The sequence below is a fragment of the Hyperoodon ampullatus genome (assembly GCF_949752795.1).
Source record: "Hyperoodon ampullatus genome assembly, chromosome: 7".
NCBI classification, from domain to species: domain Eukaryota; kingdom Metazoa; phylum Chordata; class Mammalia; order Artiodactyla; family Ziphiidae; genus Hyperoodon; species Hyperoodon ampullatus.
In genome coordinates this window covers 68,783,593-68,800,216 of record NC_136920.1, presented here as the reverse complement: position 1 = coordinate 68,800,216, position 16,624 = coordinate 68,783,593, and the positions used below count along the sequence as shown (strand labels likewise).

The following is a 16,624-nucleotide window of genomic DNA, read 5'->3' as shown; positions in this document are numbered from 1 at the left end:
TTTAATTTTATACACATACATTTTATGTATTATTTTGTTTTTCTGGAAGAAATTCAGCTCTCAAGGTCAAAAATTAGTATGTGTTTACACACATGAGAACATTTTCTTAATGCTATGACTACCTGCAAATACATTCTTCCATAGTAATGTACTTTTAGTTTTCATTGGAAAGACAGTATAAGCCTTTTAAAGTCCTCTTAATAAAATTTATAAAGGGCAGAGAGCACAAGTATGGTGAATTCCTCCCTGCACCCACACCTGCTTGTCAAAGTCTCAAGTAATCATCCAGCTTCAAAATATGATCAAAATGTCACGGAACGGATTTTCATTTGGTCATAATGTGGTCAAGAAAAATGTATTCCTATTCTTTTTGATACTAACGGTCTCACTGAATTTTCATTTTCCTTCTAAAAACACATAGCATATGTTGACAAGGATTCTCAAACTCATTTAGATCCAGTAGGGCCTCTATAATAATATATAGCCTTCTGATTATGAAAGCAGCTGACTGCCTATAGAAAAATGATATGCATCAGACCTCTAATCAGAGAAAGAAAAATGAGAACGTGTCTCTCATGTCTGAGACCACTCAGTAACTTACAGGATGAGGTGAAAATAGTTTGGCTGTAATTTTAACAAAACTAAAACCCACTTGAATTGATGAAAAAAATCAAACACTGAAGAATCAAATATCTACCACTTAGCTAGTATTCCTGTCCATATAAATGTTTTCCACTGCACTAAATATTATAATTAGAAAATCACTGTATGTTAAGGCATATTTTAATTAATATGTTCCAGAATTGCACAGTTATAGTGGTCAGTGTTCCTATTTCCCCACTCCTACCCTCACCCAACGCCTTTTCCCCAGGGATCAAAATGTTAAGTCATGGTTTTGGTGGCTATTATAGATTTGAGTTGGCATACCACAGTGTATTCACTAGGTTTTTATGAGCATACATTAAAATGTTACATAAAATATACCATAATTTACTCCACACTCTGAGTTAAGATGGTTTAATGTCTTGACAAAAGGTGAAATGACTTAAGTACATTTTATATTTTGTGCATTTAGACCACCATATGCATAGATGTTCTAATGCTAAATTCTTGTCTTCAGTATCTCATAGTGCTGGATGCTCGGAAGTAAGACAGAAACTTGTAACACAGACTAACCACGAAGTACCAGATGTTTCTTGCCATTTGTGATCTTGCGATAAAAATGCGCCAAATCAGGATCACGAGGATAGTATTGAAACCGTAACGTATGTTCCTCAACCTGAAAAGCAAATCAAGAAATGTACTGGATACTATTTTCTAGAATAGAATATTGTTGGACAGCAGATAATTCATGCTCAGTTTTAATCTAATCAAAGTTCAAATCCATATTAAGCTGCAACTTATTTAAAAACTAACTAGAAGGGACTTCCCTGGTGGTACAGTGGTTAAGAATCCACCTGCTGATGCAGGGGACATGGGTTCGAGCCCTGGTCCGGGAAGATCCCACATGCCGCAGAGCAACTAAGCCCATGTGCCACAACTACTGAGCCTGCGCTCTAGAGCCCGTGAGCCACAACTACTGAGCCTGTGTGCCACAACTACTGAAGCCCGTGTGCCTAGAGCCAGTGCTCCACAGCAAGAGAAGCCACCTCAATGAGAAGCCTGCGCACCGCAATGAAGAGTAGCCCCCGCTCTCCACAACTAGAGAAAGCCCACTCACAGCAACTAAGAACCAACGCAGCCAAAAGTAAATAAATGAATCTATTAAAAAAAAAAAAAACTAACTAGAAGTCCTTAAATTAGAAAGTTAGCAAACATCAAACAAACCTGACTGTGCACATTCTGGACAAGAGTCCATCAAACAATACATTACCTCTATTAACAATGAATAATGCAAAGTTTTTTTATAACAGTACATTTGGGATGCAAATTTATTTATTTAACAAGTATTATTTAGCATCCTTCTGTATTCCCTATACTGTGCTAGTCAGCAAGTACATTAGTAGCTAAAATAGACACATCTCTTGCACTTCGGAGCTTCCTATCTAATCTAAAAAGGTAGATTCATCATATACATCATCCTACAGACAAAATAAACATTTTTTGGACATCTTTAGCTGCTTACAAGTTGTCAGACAAGTGAATTTACTCCTTCAGTCACAGGATCAAAAGCCAACTGGACAAGTCCTCATTCATGAATGAAACATGGCACTTGCCCTAAATAGGAAGACCCTCCTATTCTCAAAGAGCAACATGCACATTATCTTGCTCATGTTTCAAAACATTTTTGATGTTTTTTAATGGTGTTAGAAAGGAATATAAATCCTTTAGATATGCAACACTGTTACATAAATTCCATTAACTTCAACAGGCAGTGAAAGATATAGGACTACAGTTGATCCTTGAACAACGTGGGGGTTAGGGAATCGACCCTCCAACAATCCAAGTATAACTTCACAGTCAGCCCTTCTTACCCGAGTTTCTGCATCAGTGAATTCAACCAACTTCATATTGTGTAGTAATATAGTATGTATTTATAGAAAAAAATCTACATGTTTCAATAAATGGACCCACGCAGTTTTTTTTTTTTTTTTTTTTTTTTTTTTTGCGGTACGCGGGCTTCTCACTGCTGTGGCCTCTCCCGTTGCGGAGCACAGGCTCCGGATGCGCAGGCTCAGCGGCCATGGCTCACGGGCCCAGCCGCTCCGCGGCATGTGGGATCTTCCCAGACCGGGGCACGAACCCACATCCCCTGCATCGGCAGGCAGACTCGCAACCACTGCGCCACCAGGGAAGCCCAAGACCCATGCAGTTTAAACCCATGTTGTTCAAGGGTTAACCGTATAACACACGAACAATGGGTGTAGACAAAAGAGCTTTGAATTAGGAGTCAAAGATCAGTATTCTAGTTTGCCCTGCCACTTAATACAATATGACCTTGTCAAACACAACTTTCCTAAGTCTCCATTTCCTCATCTATACAACTAGCTGCCCTATAAATTCTCAAAGAGTTGAAGGGACAAGAATAATAATGTGAAACTTTTGAAAACTGTTATAAAACTTATATTAAAAAATTACTATGGGGGCTTCCCTGGTGGCGCGGTGGTTGAGAGTCCACCTGCCGATGCAGGGGACACGGGTTCGTGCCCCAGTCCGGGAAGATCCCACATGCCGTGGAGCGGCTGGGCCCGTGAGCCATGGCCGCTGAGCCTGCGCGTCCGGAGCCTGTGCTCCACAACGGGAGAGGCCACAACAGTGAGAGGCCCGCGTACCGCAAAAAAAAAAAAAAAAAAAAAAAATTACTATGAATAACAGAGATTACTATTAAAACTAACTGCATCTCTGAATAATGGATTAATAGTAATTTTTCCTTTTCTATTTTCTGAGTTTTTTTTAACAATTAGTATGTATTACTTTTATAAGAGACTAAGGGAATAATTACAACTATTTTATAAACAAGGAAAAAAGTTCTATAGTAAATAATGTATTATTATACCACTTTTCCTCTTCTAAAGATGTATTTAAATAGGGTAAAAGAAACTTTACATTACCTCCTGTTTAAAATATATTTTTATTTTCTCCTAATATCTTTACTTCTTCACTAGCAATAAAGGAAGATAAAAGTGATATTTAAAACTAAATTCCACCTGACTTTATTACTAATGGACAGTATAATCTGATGAAAATAGTAAGGTTCAACAATCATAGGCTAAATTAATACTACCATAGTTACAGCCCAAAAGCAACCACTTTTCTTAAATATTGATACAATATATTATTAGTGGTATCTCAATTTATCAGCTTAGAAAAAATTGTAATATTTCATAAGACAAGATGAAATCAAACCCATATAAAAACGTACTTGTTCAGATGTTTTCTAGCTGCAGGGAGGCCAGACATTTCTTCATTCAATACATATTTCTTAGTTCCCATACAGTAGTTCTCTATATATTCTGCCCAATGTAACTGTCGTACATCAATATTAAAAGTCTACATAAACAAAAAAATTATTGGTTACTTTCTTGGATAATTTTTTTCACAACCAGTCAAAAATTCACACTTTTTCTAAAGCTACTTCGACATGACATGATTACAAAACATTTACTATATTAATTTTTTAAATGTTACTGCTATTCACAAAAAAGTTCTTATTCCTATTTCATATTGTCCATTAAACAAAGAAACATTTGAGAAGATAATCTGAAAACATGTCAGCTTTTAAAGAGGAGTACATGAAGAAGCCTGCACCATTAAAAATAAATAAATAAACCAACAAAATCCCATTGACCAAATAGACCTAAGAATTCCTTTTATACATGTATCAATACACCTGTTTCCAGTTTCCTTCTGTCTACACTATCTCTTCTTTTTGAACATCCTGCATACCACACAGATTAATTTTCCTAGAGAAATAGTACTGACATCAAGAGATAGAATATGTTATGAAAGCTAGCTTAGGAATTTAGATAACTGTAAGTAGGCCATTTGATGAAAAGGGTCGATAAACCTGGAAAAGAAAGCCTTATCATGACAAAATAAGAGGGCTATACACTGCTCAGTGCTCCTCCACACACAATCAGGTAATTTTTCTGGCATAATAAATTATTCACAATTCAATTTACCATCATTTCTGAAAATAGCAAGTTCTAGGCCAAAAATAATAAAGCTACCATAAATAAATCATTAAAGTACCAGTGCACTGAAATGGAGACTTAAGATATGAGATATTATGAGAAGGTCACACATATGTGCAACTGGATTCCCATAGGAAGAGTGAAAAAGAATAGAACAGAAACAGTATCTGAAAAGACAATGGCTGGAAATTTTCCAAAAATGGTGAGACACCAAGCCAAAGATTCAAAACACACATATACCACATATACACATATATATCTACACATATTAGAGTAAAACTGCTGAAAGTCAAAGAAAAAATTTTTTTAAAAACCAGAGAAGGCACTGTGGATTACCTCCAAAGAAACATTAGTCTGACCAACTAACTGACTTCTGAAAAGAAGCAATGGAAGCTGAAAGACTATGAGAAGATGTCTTCCAAGTGCTCAAAGAAAGCTGCTATCGTACAATTCTATACCAGTATAAATATCTTTGAAAAATAAAATATTCCCAGAAGAATAAAAACTGATACAAACTGACATCAATAGAAGACACACACTAGAAGAAGTATACTAATGGGTACTCTTTAGGCAGAATGAAAATGATTCCAGATTGAAGTCTGGAATCATTAGAGGAGGATGGAGGATGGAGGAAGAAATAAGAGCAGTAAAAGGACAATTATGCCAGTAAATCTATATGAATACTAATTGACTAGACTACAACAGGAACGATTGTGAGGCACATAACATAAATACAGAATTAAAAAACATAACAACATAGCAGATAGGTGTTACCCTTTGCATTATCCAAGAAAAGGTAGAAGTATCAATATTATATTAGACCTTGCTAAATTAAGAAAGGATACTGTAAAGCAGCCGCAAATTAGACTGGCTTTTCAACACCAAGAATATAAGACAAATATAAAAAGAAAGTTGTCTTTAATGTGCTGAAATCATGCAACATAATCACAAACTGAGAATTCACTACCAACATACCTACTACTCAGACATATTCTTGTATTCTGGATATATTTCAAGCAGAAAAAAAATGACCCTAAAGAGAAGATCTGATAGCAAAGACACTAGTAAATATATAGTTAAATCTAAGTAAAACTGAACAAAATAATCATTTCTAATTATGAGGTTTAAGTAGAGAACTAAAGTAACATATAACCATATAAGTTAATGAGGATGGTAATCAGAGCTAAAACATTTTATGGTCCTAAATATCATTAAGGAAGAGGTTATACAAATTGCGCAATTTAGACTTTGTTAAGTATGCATGTTCAAATATCTAAGGTAACCTTAAAAAGAAAATACAGAGTTTAAGTTTCAAACTAACAGAGAGCAAAATGTGGAATGGCAAAAAGTAAAAGAGTATACAAAAGCAATTTCTGAGAGAAGGTTTTCCTTAAAACTTAAAGAAAACAGAGTGTTTTGGGGGAAAATGCATAAAGAAGTCAAAATTCTCTTTGAATCTGACATTAAAGAGAAAAAGAGAATCAACATGTCAATCATGCTTTGAAAATACCTCTGCTACTCTCATATTTACATTATAAATTCTAGGATAAAGCAACTTTATCACCACCAATTATGACTGAAGCTTTAATGGGAGACTATAAATAGATCAACTTTCTTATTGTATAATGGTTGGGGAAAATACTCAATTATTTCTCAGGTTGCTAATTAGCATACTCTAATTAGTATGCTACTTGTTTTCTAATATAAAACAGAAAATACTTGCCTTTTTATCTTCCGGGTTTAGTTGATTCATTAACATATTGACATTGTCAGTATTCCAAACCCAAGAATTACTTGTGAAATATTCAAGAAACACCATAGCTTTGTGAAGACGAGTTATTGTCTTCATCATCCTGTATTATAAGAAAAATTGAGATTCATAATTTGCATAGATAGGGAAAAATCTCATCACCACCCAGGGTACCAGTTTCTATTTTGAGACATTAACAATAAAATTGTAACACGTAATTCAATAAGTGTACCAAACCACCAGGAAATAAGAATATTTCTGCATCTTAGAAGAACATTTTATAAATCCAAAATGCATTTAATACAGCAGCAGTAAGTTTAAGCAGCAGTAATTGAATTTAAGCAGCAGTAAATGAATTTAATACTGCCTAAAGAGAGTTCTGCTGATATATGAAATTAATTTTCAAAGGAAATGCAATACTTCAAGGTCAAATTTTCTACATACAATACTAAGCAAATAAATGGATTCAATTAGTATTCCTTTCCTTTTTGTTCCTTAAGCCACATTTTAGTTCAGCTGCATTTTACTAAGATTATCTGTGAATTCCTAACATACTGTTCCATTATAATCTCAACTCTTCAGCATCATGGAAGCAAAGTATACAGAAATATTCATTTGCCATTTAGTCAACTCTCTCTATATATTTTAAATAACTTTCTCTTGAACACTAACGGGTACTGTGATTGTCTGGACGTGCCATGAAATCAATGACTCATGTTGACAGCTTTCTGAAATAGATATTCAAGATATTCACTCATCTTCCCAAGTCCCCAATATCCATCCTTATGGAAATAAGGGAGTTCAATACTTTTTTTGTTTCTTTTTAGAAGGGTGAAGGGCTTTAATCTTTAAATTTGTCATTTTATATATCATGGCTCACTATAAGTCATTGATATCGTAACACTAACCAGAAAAGCAACATCTATACAATAATAATTACCTATGGTAAGTAGAGAAATGGAAGAAAGAACTTTTTGAAACAAAACACACACCAAAAATTCCTAACCTCTGGTAAACAGAAAAATTACGTGTGAAGTAATACTTAAAAAGAATTCTATTTATAGTCCCACAATAAGGATTAGCATTATATGCAGTTTAGAAGTCCCAAAATTAGGGGCTTCAGAAACGGGGGAAATAGGAGAAAATTAGAACATTAGAAATGGGGGGGAAATCAAAACAGTAACATTAGCTAAGAAATTCTGATGACATATACATTTAGAAAGAAACCCTAAATCCAGAATACTGAAAGAAAATGAGGCAACATGGACTATGTAAAGAAAAACTGTAATTCATGCAAGGAAGCAATTCTAAAATAAAACCTCCATTAAACACAAAAAGAATTATTGAGCATCAAAGGCTAAATCTGGACAGGAATAGTTCAAATAGAAAGTACTTGAAGGGAAAAAAAAAACAAGACATGCTGCTTTTAGAAAAGAGATTAGGCAATTTTTTTTCTAAAAAACAACAAAAAGATTTAACAGATTTGTAATTAATACCCACTATCACAGCCAGTATACTACACTTGAATCACACATATACACATATTTGGTTAATGTGATTTTCCAACATACATCTTACTAAAAAGTTTTTCTTCCTAACTCCTTTTTCACTGACAATTCTCACCTAGTCTTATTTTCAGATTCATTCAAGTGACAAAATTACCCTAAAACCAATCACTGATTCAGCCATAATTACAATAAAAAATTGGAGGGGGAGAAGGAAATTTGAAAGGTCATATATGTGTGAAGTTCACAGAATACTTATCGAGCAATAAAACTCTGGATTGAATACTATGGGGGATAAAAAGAAACTTAAAACTTTGCACCATCAATCTTTGGTTAAACATGCTGTAAGAGCAGATGCCTGGGACTACACTGCCATGTATGTTCTGAGTATTTATTCTTTATTACAGCAACCTGTAAAAAATAATCACAATCTTTTAGAGGCGGGCAAGATCTTAATGGTCATCTAGTCCAGGGTTTCTCAACCTCAGCACTATAGACATCTTAGGGCAGATAATTATTTGTGGTAGGGGGCTGTCCTGTGCACTCTACCCACTAGATGCTAGCAGCATCCATCCCCCAGTTGTGATAACTAAAAACATCTCCAAAAATTGTCCAATGTCCCTTGAGGGAGGCAAAATTGTCCTCCACTGAGAATCACAAAGATAAAAAATATCAGATTCAGAGAAGTTAAGCTGGAGAAAGTTAAGCTAAATAATAAAAAAAAACAAGACAATGGAAATATTTTTTTAAATACCATTTTAAGAGTGATGAAATATCTACTACATTTCAAGAGCTAGAGTAAATAATTTACACTGCTTCTACATGTGATAATATCATGCATCCTAGTCCCCAGTGACTATTAATCAGTAATCCATATGATGTGTATACTTTTTAAATTATGTCAAGATATACAGTAAGTCAGATTTTTATCTAGCTGGTACTCAGAATAATGTAAATGAGTAAACTGGACACCACGAATGACATGACTGACATTAGTTTAATGCAGAAGTAGGCATTATATTAAGGCCCCAATATAAGGTATAGAGGCCATTACCTTGCTCAGTAAATATCTGAACAAATTAAATAATATAAATGATATATTTATATTTGTAAATATGTAATTTATATTACATATAAATTAATATAAATTTACTATATTTATATTTAACATTTATAATATTGCCTAAATAAAAAACCTTTATGCCTCTTGTTGCTTTTACAATATAGGCTCCCAAAGCATTCCTGCTTTGATACTTAGGAAGCCTTGTACAGGACAAACCTCAGGTAAGAAGATTCTTTATTTGATGCTTCCTATTTGTAGCAAATTTTAATTTCCAAAGGTGGCTGTAAATATTATCTCCCATCTTACATGTTCACCTATAATATCACCTTAATTATCGCCCCATTAAGAGGTGAAGGTAACTTATACAAAAAGAATGAGGTGGAAGTGACACTGTGTGACTTCCGTGGGGAGGTAAGAAAAAGTGATGTAGCTTTCTGCCTTGCTCACTGGAATACTCACCCTTGAAGCCTTCAGAGGTCATGTATGCTGTCCAACTCCCCCTGAGGCTGCCAGGCTGTGAGGAGGCCCAAATTAGTCCACGTGTAGAGACCACATTGAGAGGCTCTGAGACTATATGAAGAGAGAAAGATGCCTGGCCACCCAGCTGCTCTGTACCCTTTCTCTCCTTTACCATTCCTACAGTGTACCTGCTCCAGCCCCTGTGACTGCAACCACTTGAAAGATCCTGAGAAAAAACCACCCCATCAAAGGCTTCTAGAATTTCTGACCCACAGAAATCATGAGCAATAAATGAAATGATTACTGTTTTAAGATACTAAGTTTGATGTCAATTAGATCTCAATTTTTTTAAAAAAGAAAGATACTAAATTTGAAAGATTTGCTATGCAGCACAAATAATGGGAACTGAAAGATTTGTTATGCAGCACAAATAATGGGAACAGATATCAGTACTGGGAGTGAGGGACTGCTATAATAAAAATCTAAAACATGCAGTACTGACTTTAGGATTAGGGGGCAGACAGAAACTGGAAAGCCCTTGAAACCACTGCTAAAACCTGGAAGGACCAAGAGTGTTAGTGGAAAAACTAAAAGGGCTCTAAGGAAACTGTTGGTGAGAGTTTCAAGGTAAATGAGGAAAATAATGTTGGAAGTTAAAAGAACAAAACTGTCACCTGTGGTCACATGGAAAATAGAAAATGTTATCTAATAAACTCGATGATCTAGCTAAGATTTCCTCAAAGAGAACAAAGATGATCTTAAAAAATGAACTATCTGTTTGGGTGCAATTTGGAAGGAATGTAAAATTCCAGCCAGGAATTCTTTAAGAAACATCTTCTGGGGATAGATCAAATCCAGAATGTAAATATAAGATTCTTTGTTAGGACCTCAGAAAGATTTAAGGTAGTATACTTCATAGAACCTTTCAGACAAACAAAAGTTTCACTCTAGATGTTAAAGACATGTCTTAGATAAGCTCTATTGTTTAAGAGGCAGGATGTAAGAGTCTAAGGATCTAAGATCCAAGGGTGCTATCCCACAGCAACCTCATAAGGAACCCAAGATAGAGAAGGGTATGTCTCAAAAAGATACGTGGGCTTTGGTCTAATGGAGTGGATTGTTTTAAAATAGATACATGGGAAACCCACACAGTTTTAAAAGGAATCCTATCAGTTTACACTTAAAAGGACAGAGACAGTACCAAATGAAAAGAGGCCTCTGGATCAAGGGCCAGCAAACCAGAGCTTAGGGGCCAAATCCACCTGTTTTTGTAAAAAAAGTCTGATTGGAACACAGTCATGCTTATTCATTTACATATTGCCTAAGGCTGCAGAATTGAGTAGTTACAAGGTGGAAGCTACATTTAACAGCAGAGTTAAGTAGTTACAACAGAATCCATGGCTCATAAAGGCTAAAATATTTACTATATGGCCCTTTACAGAAAGTTTGCCAATCCCTGCCCTGAAGATTCCCAACTTTTTACAGGCAGGAAGTAGGGTAGGAAGGCTATTCAGTTGCAAACACAGGCCATTTTTTTACGGGAATAGAAGGATGACTCAGAGGGGAGAGCCAAAAGCCTCAGAAAACCACCAGGGAGTGGGAATGAGCCCTAACTAAGAAACCATCAAACAGGACCCTGCTGGAATGCAGAAGTGTTATGGACCAGTGATTGCTGCGTGCCTCTCTTTTTCTCTCTTTCGAACAAGACTGTCTAAAGTATTTCCTATGCTTGTCTCACTATTATATGTTGGGTGGACGGGCAGCAGGTAACCTGTCACTTTAGTTCACAGGTTTTCAGATTAATACTTGAGGAACTATACCTGAAAAAACACTCCTAAAGAGCTTCATCCACAATTTACCAGATTTCGCTGACCAGACTGGCTTCAAGCTGATGTCAGAGAGGTTTTGGGGGGAAAAGGCAAGAGTATTTTCCATGTGGGAGGAATATGAATTGTTTGCACCAGAGGCCTGACTATAGTAGACTGCACTTTCCAAAAATGGCTGCAACAATACCTTTCATCTCACCCGTTCATTTACAAGATGATCTTGACTATTCTCTATATCCCTTCTTCTTCGATCTTGGAGGATCTGTGACTCGCCTGTGACTAAAAGAATGAGGTGGAAGTAGTGCTGCATGATTTCCTTAGGTAGGTCAGAAAATGCACATAGCTTCCACCTTGCCTGCTGAAGCACTTTTCCTTGAAGCCTTCAGTTGCCATGTAAGTAGTCCAATTCCCCTAAGGCTACCACTGGTCCTTGCAAAGAGACTCTATGAAGAGATCCTGACACAATATGAAGAAACAATGATATCAGCTGTTCCACTGCACGCCCCCCTTTCAGCTCCATCTGACCACAATCACATGAAAGACCTCTAAGACAAAGCTGCCCAGTGGATTCCTTCCTGAATTCCAGATCCTGAAAGAAATAAAATGACTACTGCTGTTTTAAGCCACTAAGTTTGAGATGATTTGTTATGTAGCAACATCTACTATAAATTATTTAATAAACTTTGGCTCTTCATTCATTTTTTAAGTTTACTAAGCCCCATTTTCTGTGTAAGGCACTGTGATATATTTAACTTATTTTACTTTTTTGACCTAGTTTTGATTGTTCTGCTCTAATTTGCAACAACTTTATTAATATCAAGACAGCATCACTGCCATCACTCATAAATTTACATCTGCTTTTTAGCCACGAAAGAATGTTGCCAATGACAAATACTGCACTTTGCAGATCATTCTAGGAAAACTTGAAGATAGTTTTAATGTATTTTGGATCTTCTTTCCACTGAGTATTTCTTTACCTATGCTAAAGTTGTTCAATTCAACACCTCTCTTGTATTTCAATATTTAACATACAGGGTTAGAAACATAAGGGACAACTGAATCCACAGAAAATTCCCTACATGTAACTCAGATCCTGATACACTATAACTGGAAGATACCTCACTTTTTTTTGAGCAGTTGATGGAAGTTCTGGAATCAGCATCTTCTTTATACATAAATACTCAAATCCTGAACTCTCTAATCAAAGGCTCCACTATAATGCCAATGTAGTTAAAAAAATAAATATTTTTATAGTACATTTCACTATAATTGTGGTAAAGACAGCAGGATTACTTTATTTAAGTTTGTGGGGTTTCAATAAAAAAGAAAAGAAAGAAAGGCCATAACAACTGTAATAGAAAGTTTTCCATTTGTTAACTTTTGTTTTAAATTCTCAACCTTAAAAATTAGTCAAAAACGGTAATTACAATATTATAAGCTGAATAGGAAGCTGAGATAGCTCAAGCAGTTAATTTTCTAGAAGCATCCTAGGTTTTTTCATATAAAACTGCACAATCCACTTAAAGCAAAACATTTAACCCTTAATCCCCTATAAAACTCACCTCCAAGTTTTTAACGGGGAGAGAAGGGCTCAATTTCAGCTTATAATAACAATGACAACCTTGACGCTGGACATTTCCTATATTATGGGATTCTGGAGGATCAATGGCCCAATAAGATGAGATCCACAGTTAGTCTCCCCAAATATCCTTAATTTCTAAGAAATGTCCTAGCATCCTGACTGTGATTGTGATTAATCAGGTTAGTAATTCTAAAGGTAAAGCTCATGCTAGCGACTTTTTGTCTCTCCAGCAAGCTTCCACCACCTTACCAATACATAGTGTATTTACTGCTATTCTTCTTACCACGGTTTCTGACCTGTCAACCTGAGTGCAAGATCGAGCAATAATGCAGGTACTGTATGTCTGACACCCTTCCAATAATGAAGCAATAAGTTGTTGGAATACAACTTAATATTGGGGCGCCTGAATACTTGGTTTAAAGGATTCATCTTGAAGGAATGATTTAGATAATATCCTGTAGGAAAAATAAGCGTCAAAGCATTTTGAATGTTATTTGTTATTCAGAAAAAATACCTGAAGTTAGACCTAGAATTCAGCACATGACAATAATTTATCATTCAAACTTTAGAACAGTGAATTATAATACCACCTTTGCTTTTCTGACAAATTCTTAAATTCAAGAGTCTTCTCATTCACAAAAGGCCATTAAGCCTTATCATAAGCATAAACAAATACAGAGTTAATATGCATTTTAGTGTAAGCATGGGTTGCTTAACAGTCAGAGGAACAGAGAAGACAGAGCTAGTCACCATTACCTTGGGCTTCTTCCAGTCATCCTGAGGTAGATATCATACAGGAATGCTGGGGCCTTATGGCTTACAGCAATCCAGTAATGATATAAAAGGTGATTGGAGGTTAGATTTACATTGGGCCGTCTGAAGGCCTGTTCGAGAGGATTCCTCTTGAAAGTGGAAATTACATGGTATTCTGAGGAAGAAAAGTTGTGTAACAGCTTTGATAATAACCATGTAATGAAGTTTTGAAAAAAAAAAAAAACACATGTTTTTACAAAGCAAAATATTTTACCAAAGATATAAGAGTTTGCTCATTTAAAAAACAAACTTTTCCATTTTCTATAGTAGCTAAGAGAATATGGGTATTAGACTGCTGAACTCAAATGGTTTTAGAACTGCCACTATTTATGAATTTTAATTAGATGAATGAATTTTTGCTAAAATTCACTGTTAAAAATCCTTTTAGTGTTTTACCTACATCAGTTTACAATGTCACTTTCTATATTTCACCTCTCACGATAGCTTCTTTCTTTCTGTTCCTCTTTCCAGATTCTTATTACTGTACTTACTTAAAAAAGAAAAGGGAAACCACCATCCTTTGCTTGTGAATAATTAAGTTGCTCAAATTAACATATATCAACAAGCTTAAAACAACCCCAAATTAACTTCTGTTGTAATTTATTTAGGTTATGCAATATCAAAATAATCAAATCTATTATGTATGTTAATACTTCAATGGAAATGTATACTGGAATATTCACTAAAATAAAGCTCAACTTGATTTTTGCTAAACTTCATAACACAATGAAAGACTACAAAAAACCTAACTCATTAAAGTGTTTCAAAATTCTTAAAAGAATACAAATAATTATCATAAAATTAAAAGCACCCTAGATTTTTTTTTCTTATATGCTCTAACAGTCAATCTTTCAATTGAAATAAAAATGCCATAAAAAACCCTAGGATGAAAGACAAAGATTTACTTTAAAATCAAATCGCTCCTCAAGGGTAACAAAAATTGTTCAATTAGAGGTAAAATAAGACCTAGTACTAAATCAACACTGTAAATACATTTTACTTTAAATTTGAAAACATATACCAACAACTTAAAAATGATTCAATTTAAGTAGGCCTTTAAGTTAAACTATTCCTATTCTAAAACAAGTAACATAGCATACACAGTACCTGCTGTGAATCTGTGAATTTAAACAGATTAATAAATGTAATAGAAAATATTCTGGCAACATGTATTCTACTTGCTAATTCCTTCAGTTATTACTCTTAGGACAACTAGCTATCTCCTACAATATACCAACTCTTGTAGTTGGAAGTGATACTGCCTGTGAACAGGGAACATCAGGATTGAGAGTACCCACGAGGGAGGAAAAAAGCATTATTTCCATACCACGAGTATCTATAGGCGTTGCTGCAAATGGCAGCAGAGAAATAGTAAGGGTCAGACAAGGGTGGGATGAGGAAGGAATATACAGCAGGATATTTTAAAATTTATGAAACATTATTAAGGACCAAAAGGCAGTACTAGTAGATATTCTAACATGGTAATTAAAATAAGAATAAATTGGTAACTGGTGGCTTTAATGCCTCATGGGTTATTCTAACGTACAAACTCAGTGAACATTTTAAGTTCTTTAAAATTTATTCTAACATTCAAAAACACAGGTAAAATCATACCAATTTCACCCCAGTGGAAAGGATTAGTGCTGCCTGTTGTACAATTATACACCATGATGTTTCTTGGTCTGCAAAGACAAAGATCAAAGCAATGAAACATAAAAAGAGGCTAAACTTAACCAATCTAAATCTTACATGATACTTAAGTAGGAAGAAATGAGGATGATGGGTACCTTTTCTACAGTGAATATTTAAAATATTATCTTTAAAGGATTAATTTTTGTGTCTGAACAACTATTTACACTACCCTTTTTCCCTATCCTACTAAAAAATTATTTATAAAAAATAATATAGACTTCATATTTTCTTCTTTGTATTAGCAGGAGTGTCTGTTTTTCATGCGAGGAAAAGGAACAACAAACAACCTCAGCTCTTCCTATCTCCTTCCCATTTACAGAGGCTCTAGCTTAAAAAATTATGAATTGAGTTCCCTTTCACCAGAAACAATATATTCATATAATCATATCCCTCCTTTTTAAGATATAGAATACTGACTTCAAAAATAAGGGCAGTTTATTATTTAGAAAAAAAAGTTATTGAGAAGCTTAGGTGTTCAGGCTTAGGTGTTACCTGTAAATGCTACTACTCCCTTTTAAAAGGAGGCCCATGAGTTGATTAAAGTGCTTTAGTGTGCATGTTTGATATATGTAAGCCATTCTCTGCCAATTTTAGCTCTTTATATATGCCAAGTTTATACCAAGTTCTAGTTTGGATTAAAAAAAAAATCATGTTTTCTGTTGTTTTTTTTTAAATTTCTAATGACCTTGTCCATCCTGTGGGTAGTACACAAGAATTTATGTCAATTCTTAATAATTGCTGATGGAACCACTTCATCGCCTATTTAAACCAACTCTTGCAGTTGAAAGTGATAATGCCTATATAATATTGGTATGGGTTAATAAAACTGATAAATATCAGTAATGAGAGATTATTTAACATTAGTATTCCCATCTCAGTTATTATATATTTAACAAGCGACACTGTCATCTCATATACCTATTAACTCCGGAATACCAGGCTGCCGCAAGACTCATGTTGACAACTACATCTACAGGAACAAGATCTGCAAGGGCATTGTTGGAGGCACGCATTGTTCGAAGAATTCCTTTCCCTGCCTTTGTTGAAATTAAAAACAACACCTTAAGATATATAAGCCAAAGCACATATACACAATATACAGATACACAGAAAACAGAAAAAAAGTACAGAATATTCAATAAAACAAAAGGCTTACTTACCGCAATAAAGAGACCACTTGGTCCATTAAAGTTATCAATCCATCCCTAATACCAAAAATTAAAAAAAGGGAGGGAGCTTAGAAATATTATGAAACTAGAGATTTATCATTTGAAATCTATAACTCCACATATATACTTGG

At 34.7% G+C, this 16,624-nt stretch overlaps 1 protein-coding gene across 2 annotated transcripts in view; it reads right to left on the bottom strand.

Annotated features, from left to right (window-relative positions):
- Nucleotides 1-1,001: 1,001 nt before the first annotated feature.
- FAR1 (fatty acyl-CoA reductase 1) overlaps nucleotides 1,002-16,624 on the bottom strand; it is a gene marked incomplete at its 5' end in the record, with an annotated part of 37,576 nt that continues 21,953 nt past the window's right edge. The window contains 7 exons of one of the 2 annotated variants that reach the window (XM_079707599.1): nucleotides 1,002-1,279; nucleotides 3,863-3,990; nucleotides 6,358-6,487; nucleotides 13,576-13,747; nucleotides 15,247-15,314; nucleotides 16,243-16,361; nucleotides 16,485-16,529. In XM_079707599.1, coding sequence (XP_079563725.1) covers nucleotides 1,117-1,279; nucleotides 3,863-3,990; nucleotides 6,358-6,487; nucleotides 13,576-13,747; nucleotides 15,247-15,314; nucleotides 16,243-16,361; nucleotides 16,485-16,529 — 825 coding nt within the window. In that variant the 3' untranslated portion in view covers nucleotides 1,002-1,116. Of the gene's footprint in view, nucleotides 1,280-3,862; nucleotides 3,991-6,357; nucleotides 6,488-13,102; nucleotides 13,275-13,575; nucleotides 13,748-15,246; nucleotides 15,315-16,242; nucleotides 16,362-16,484; nucleotides 16,530-16,624 lie in introns of both variants that reach the window. The other variant, XM_079707600.1, reaches the window with a different exon arrangement.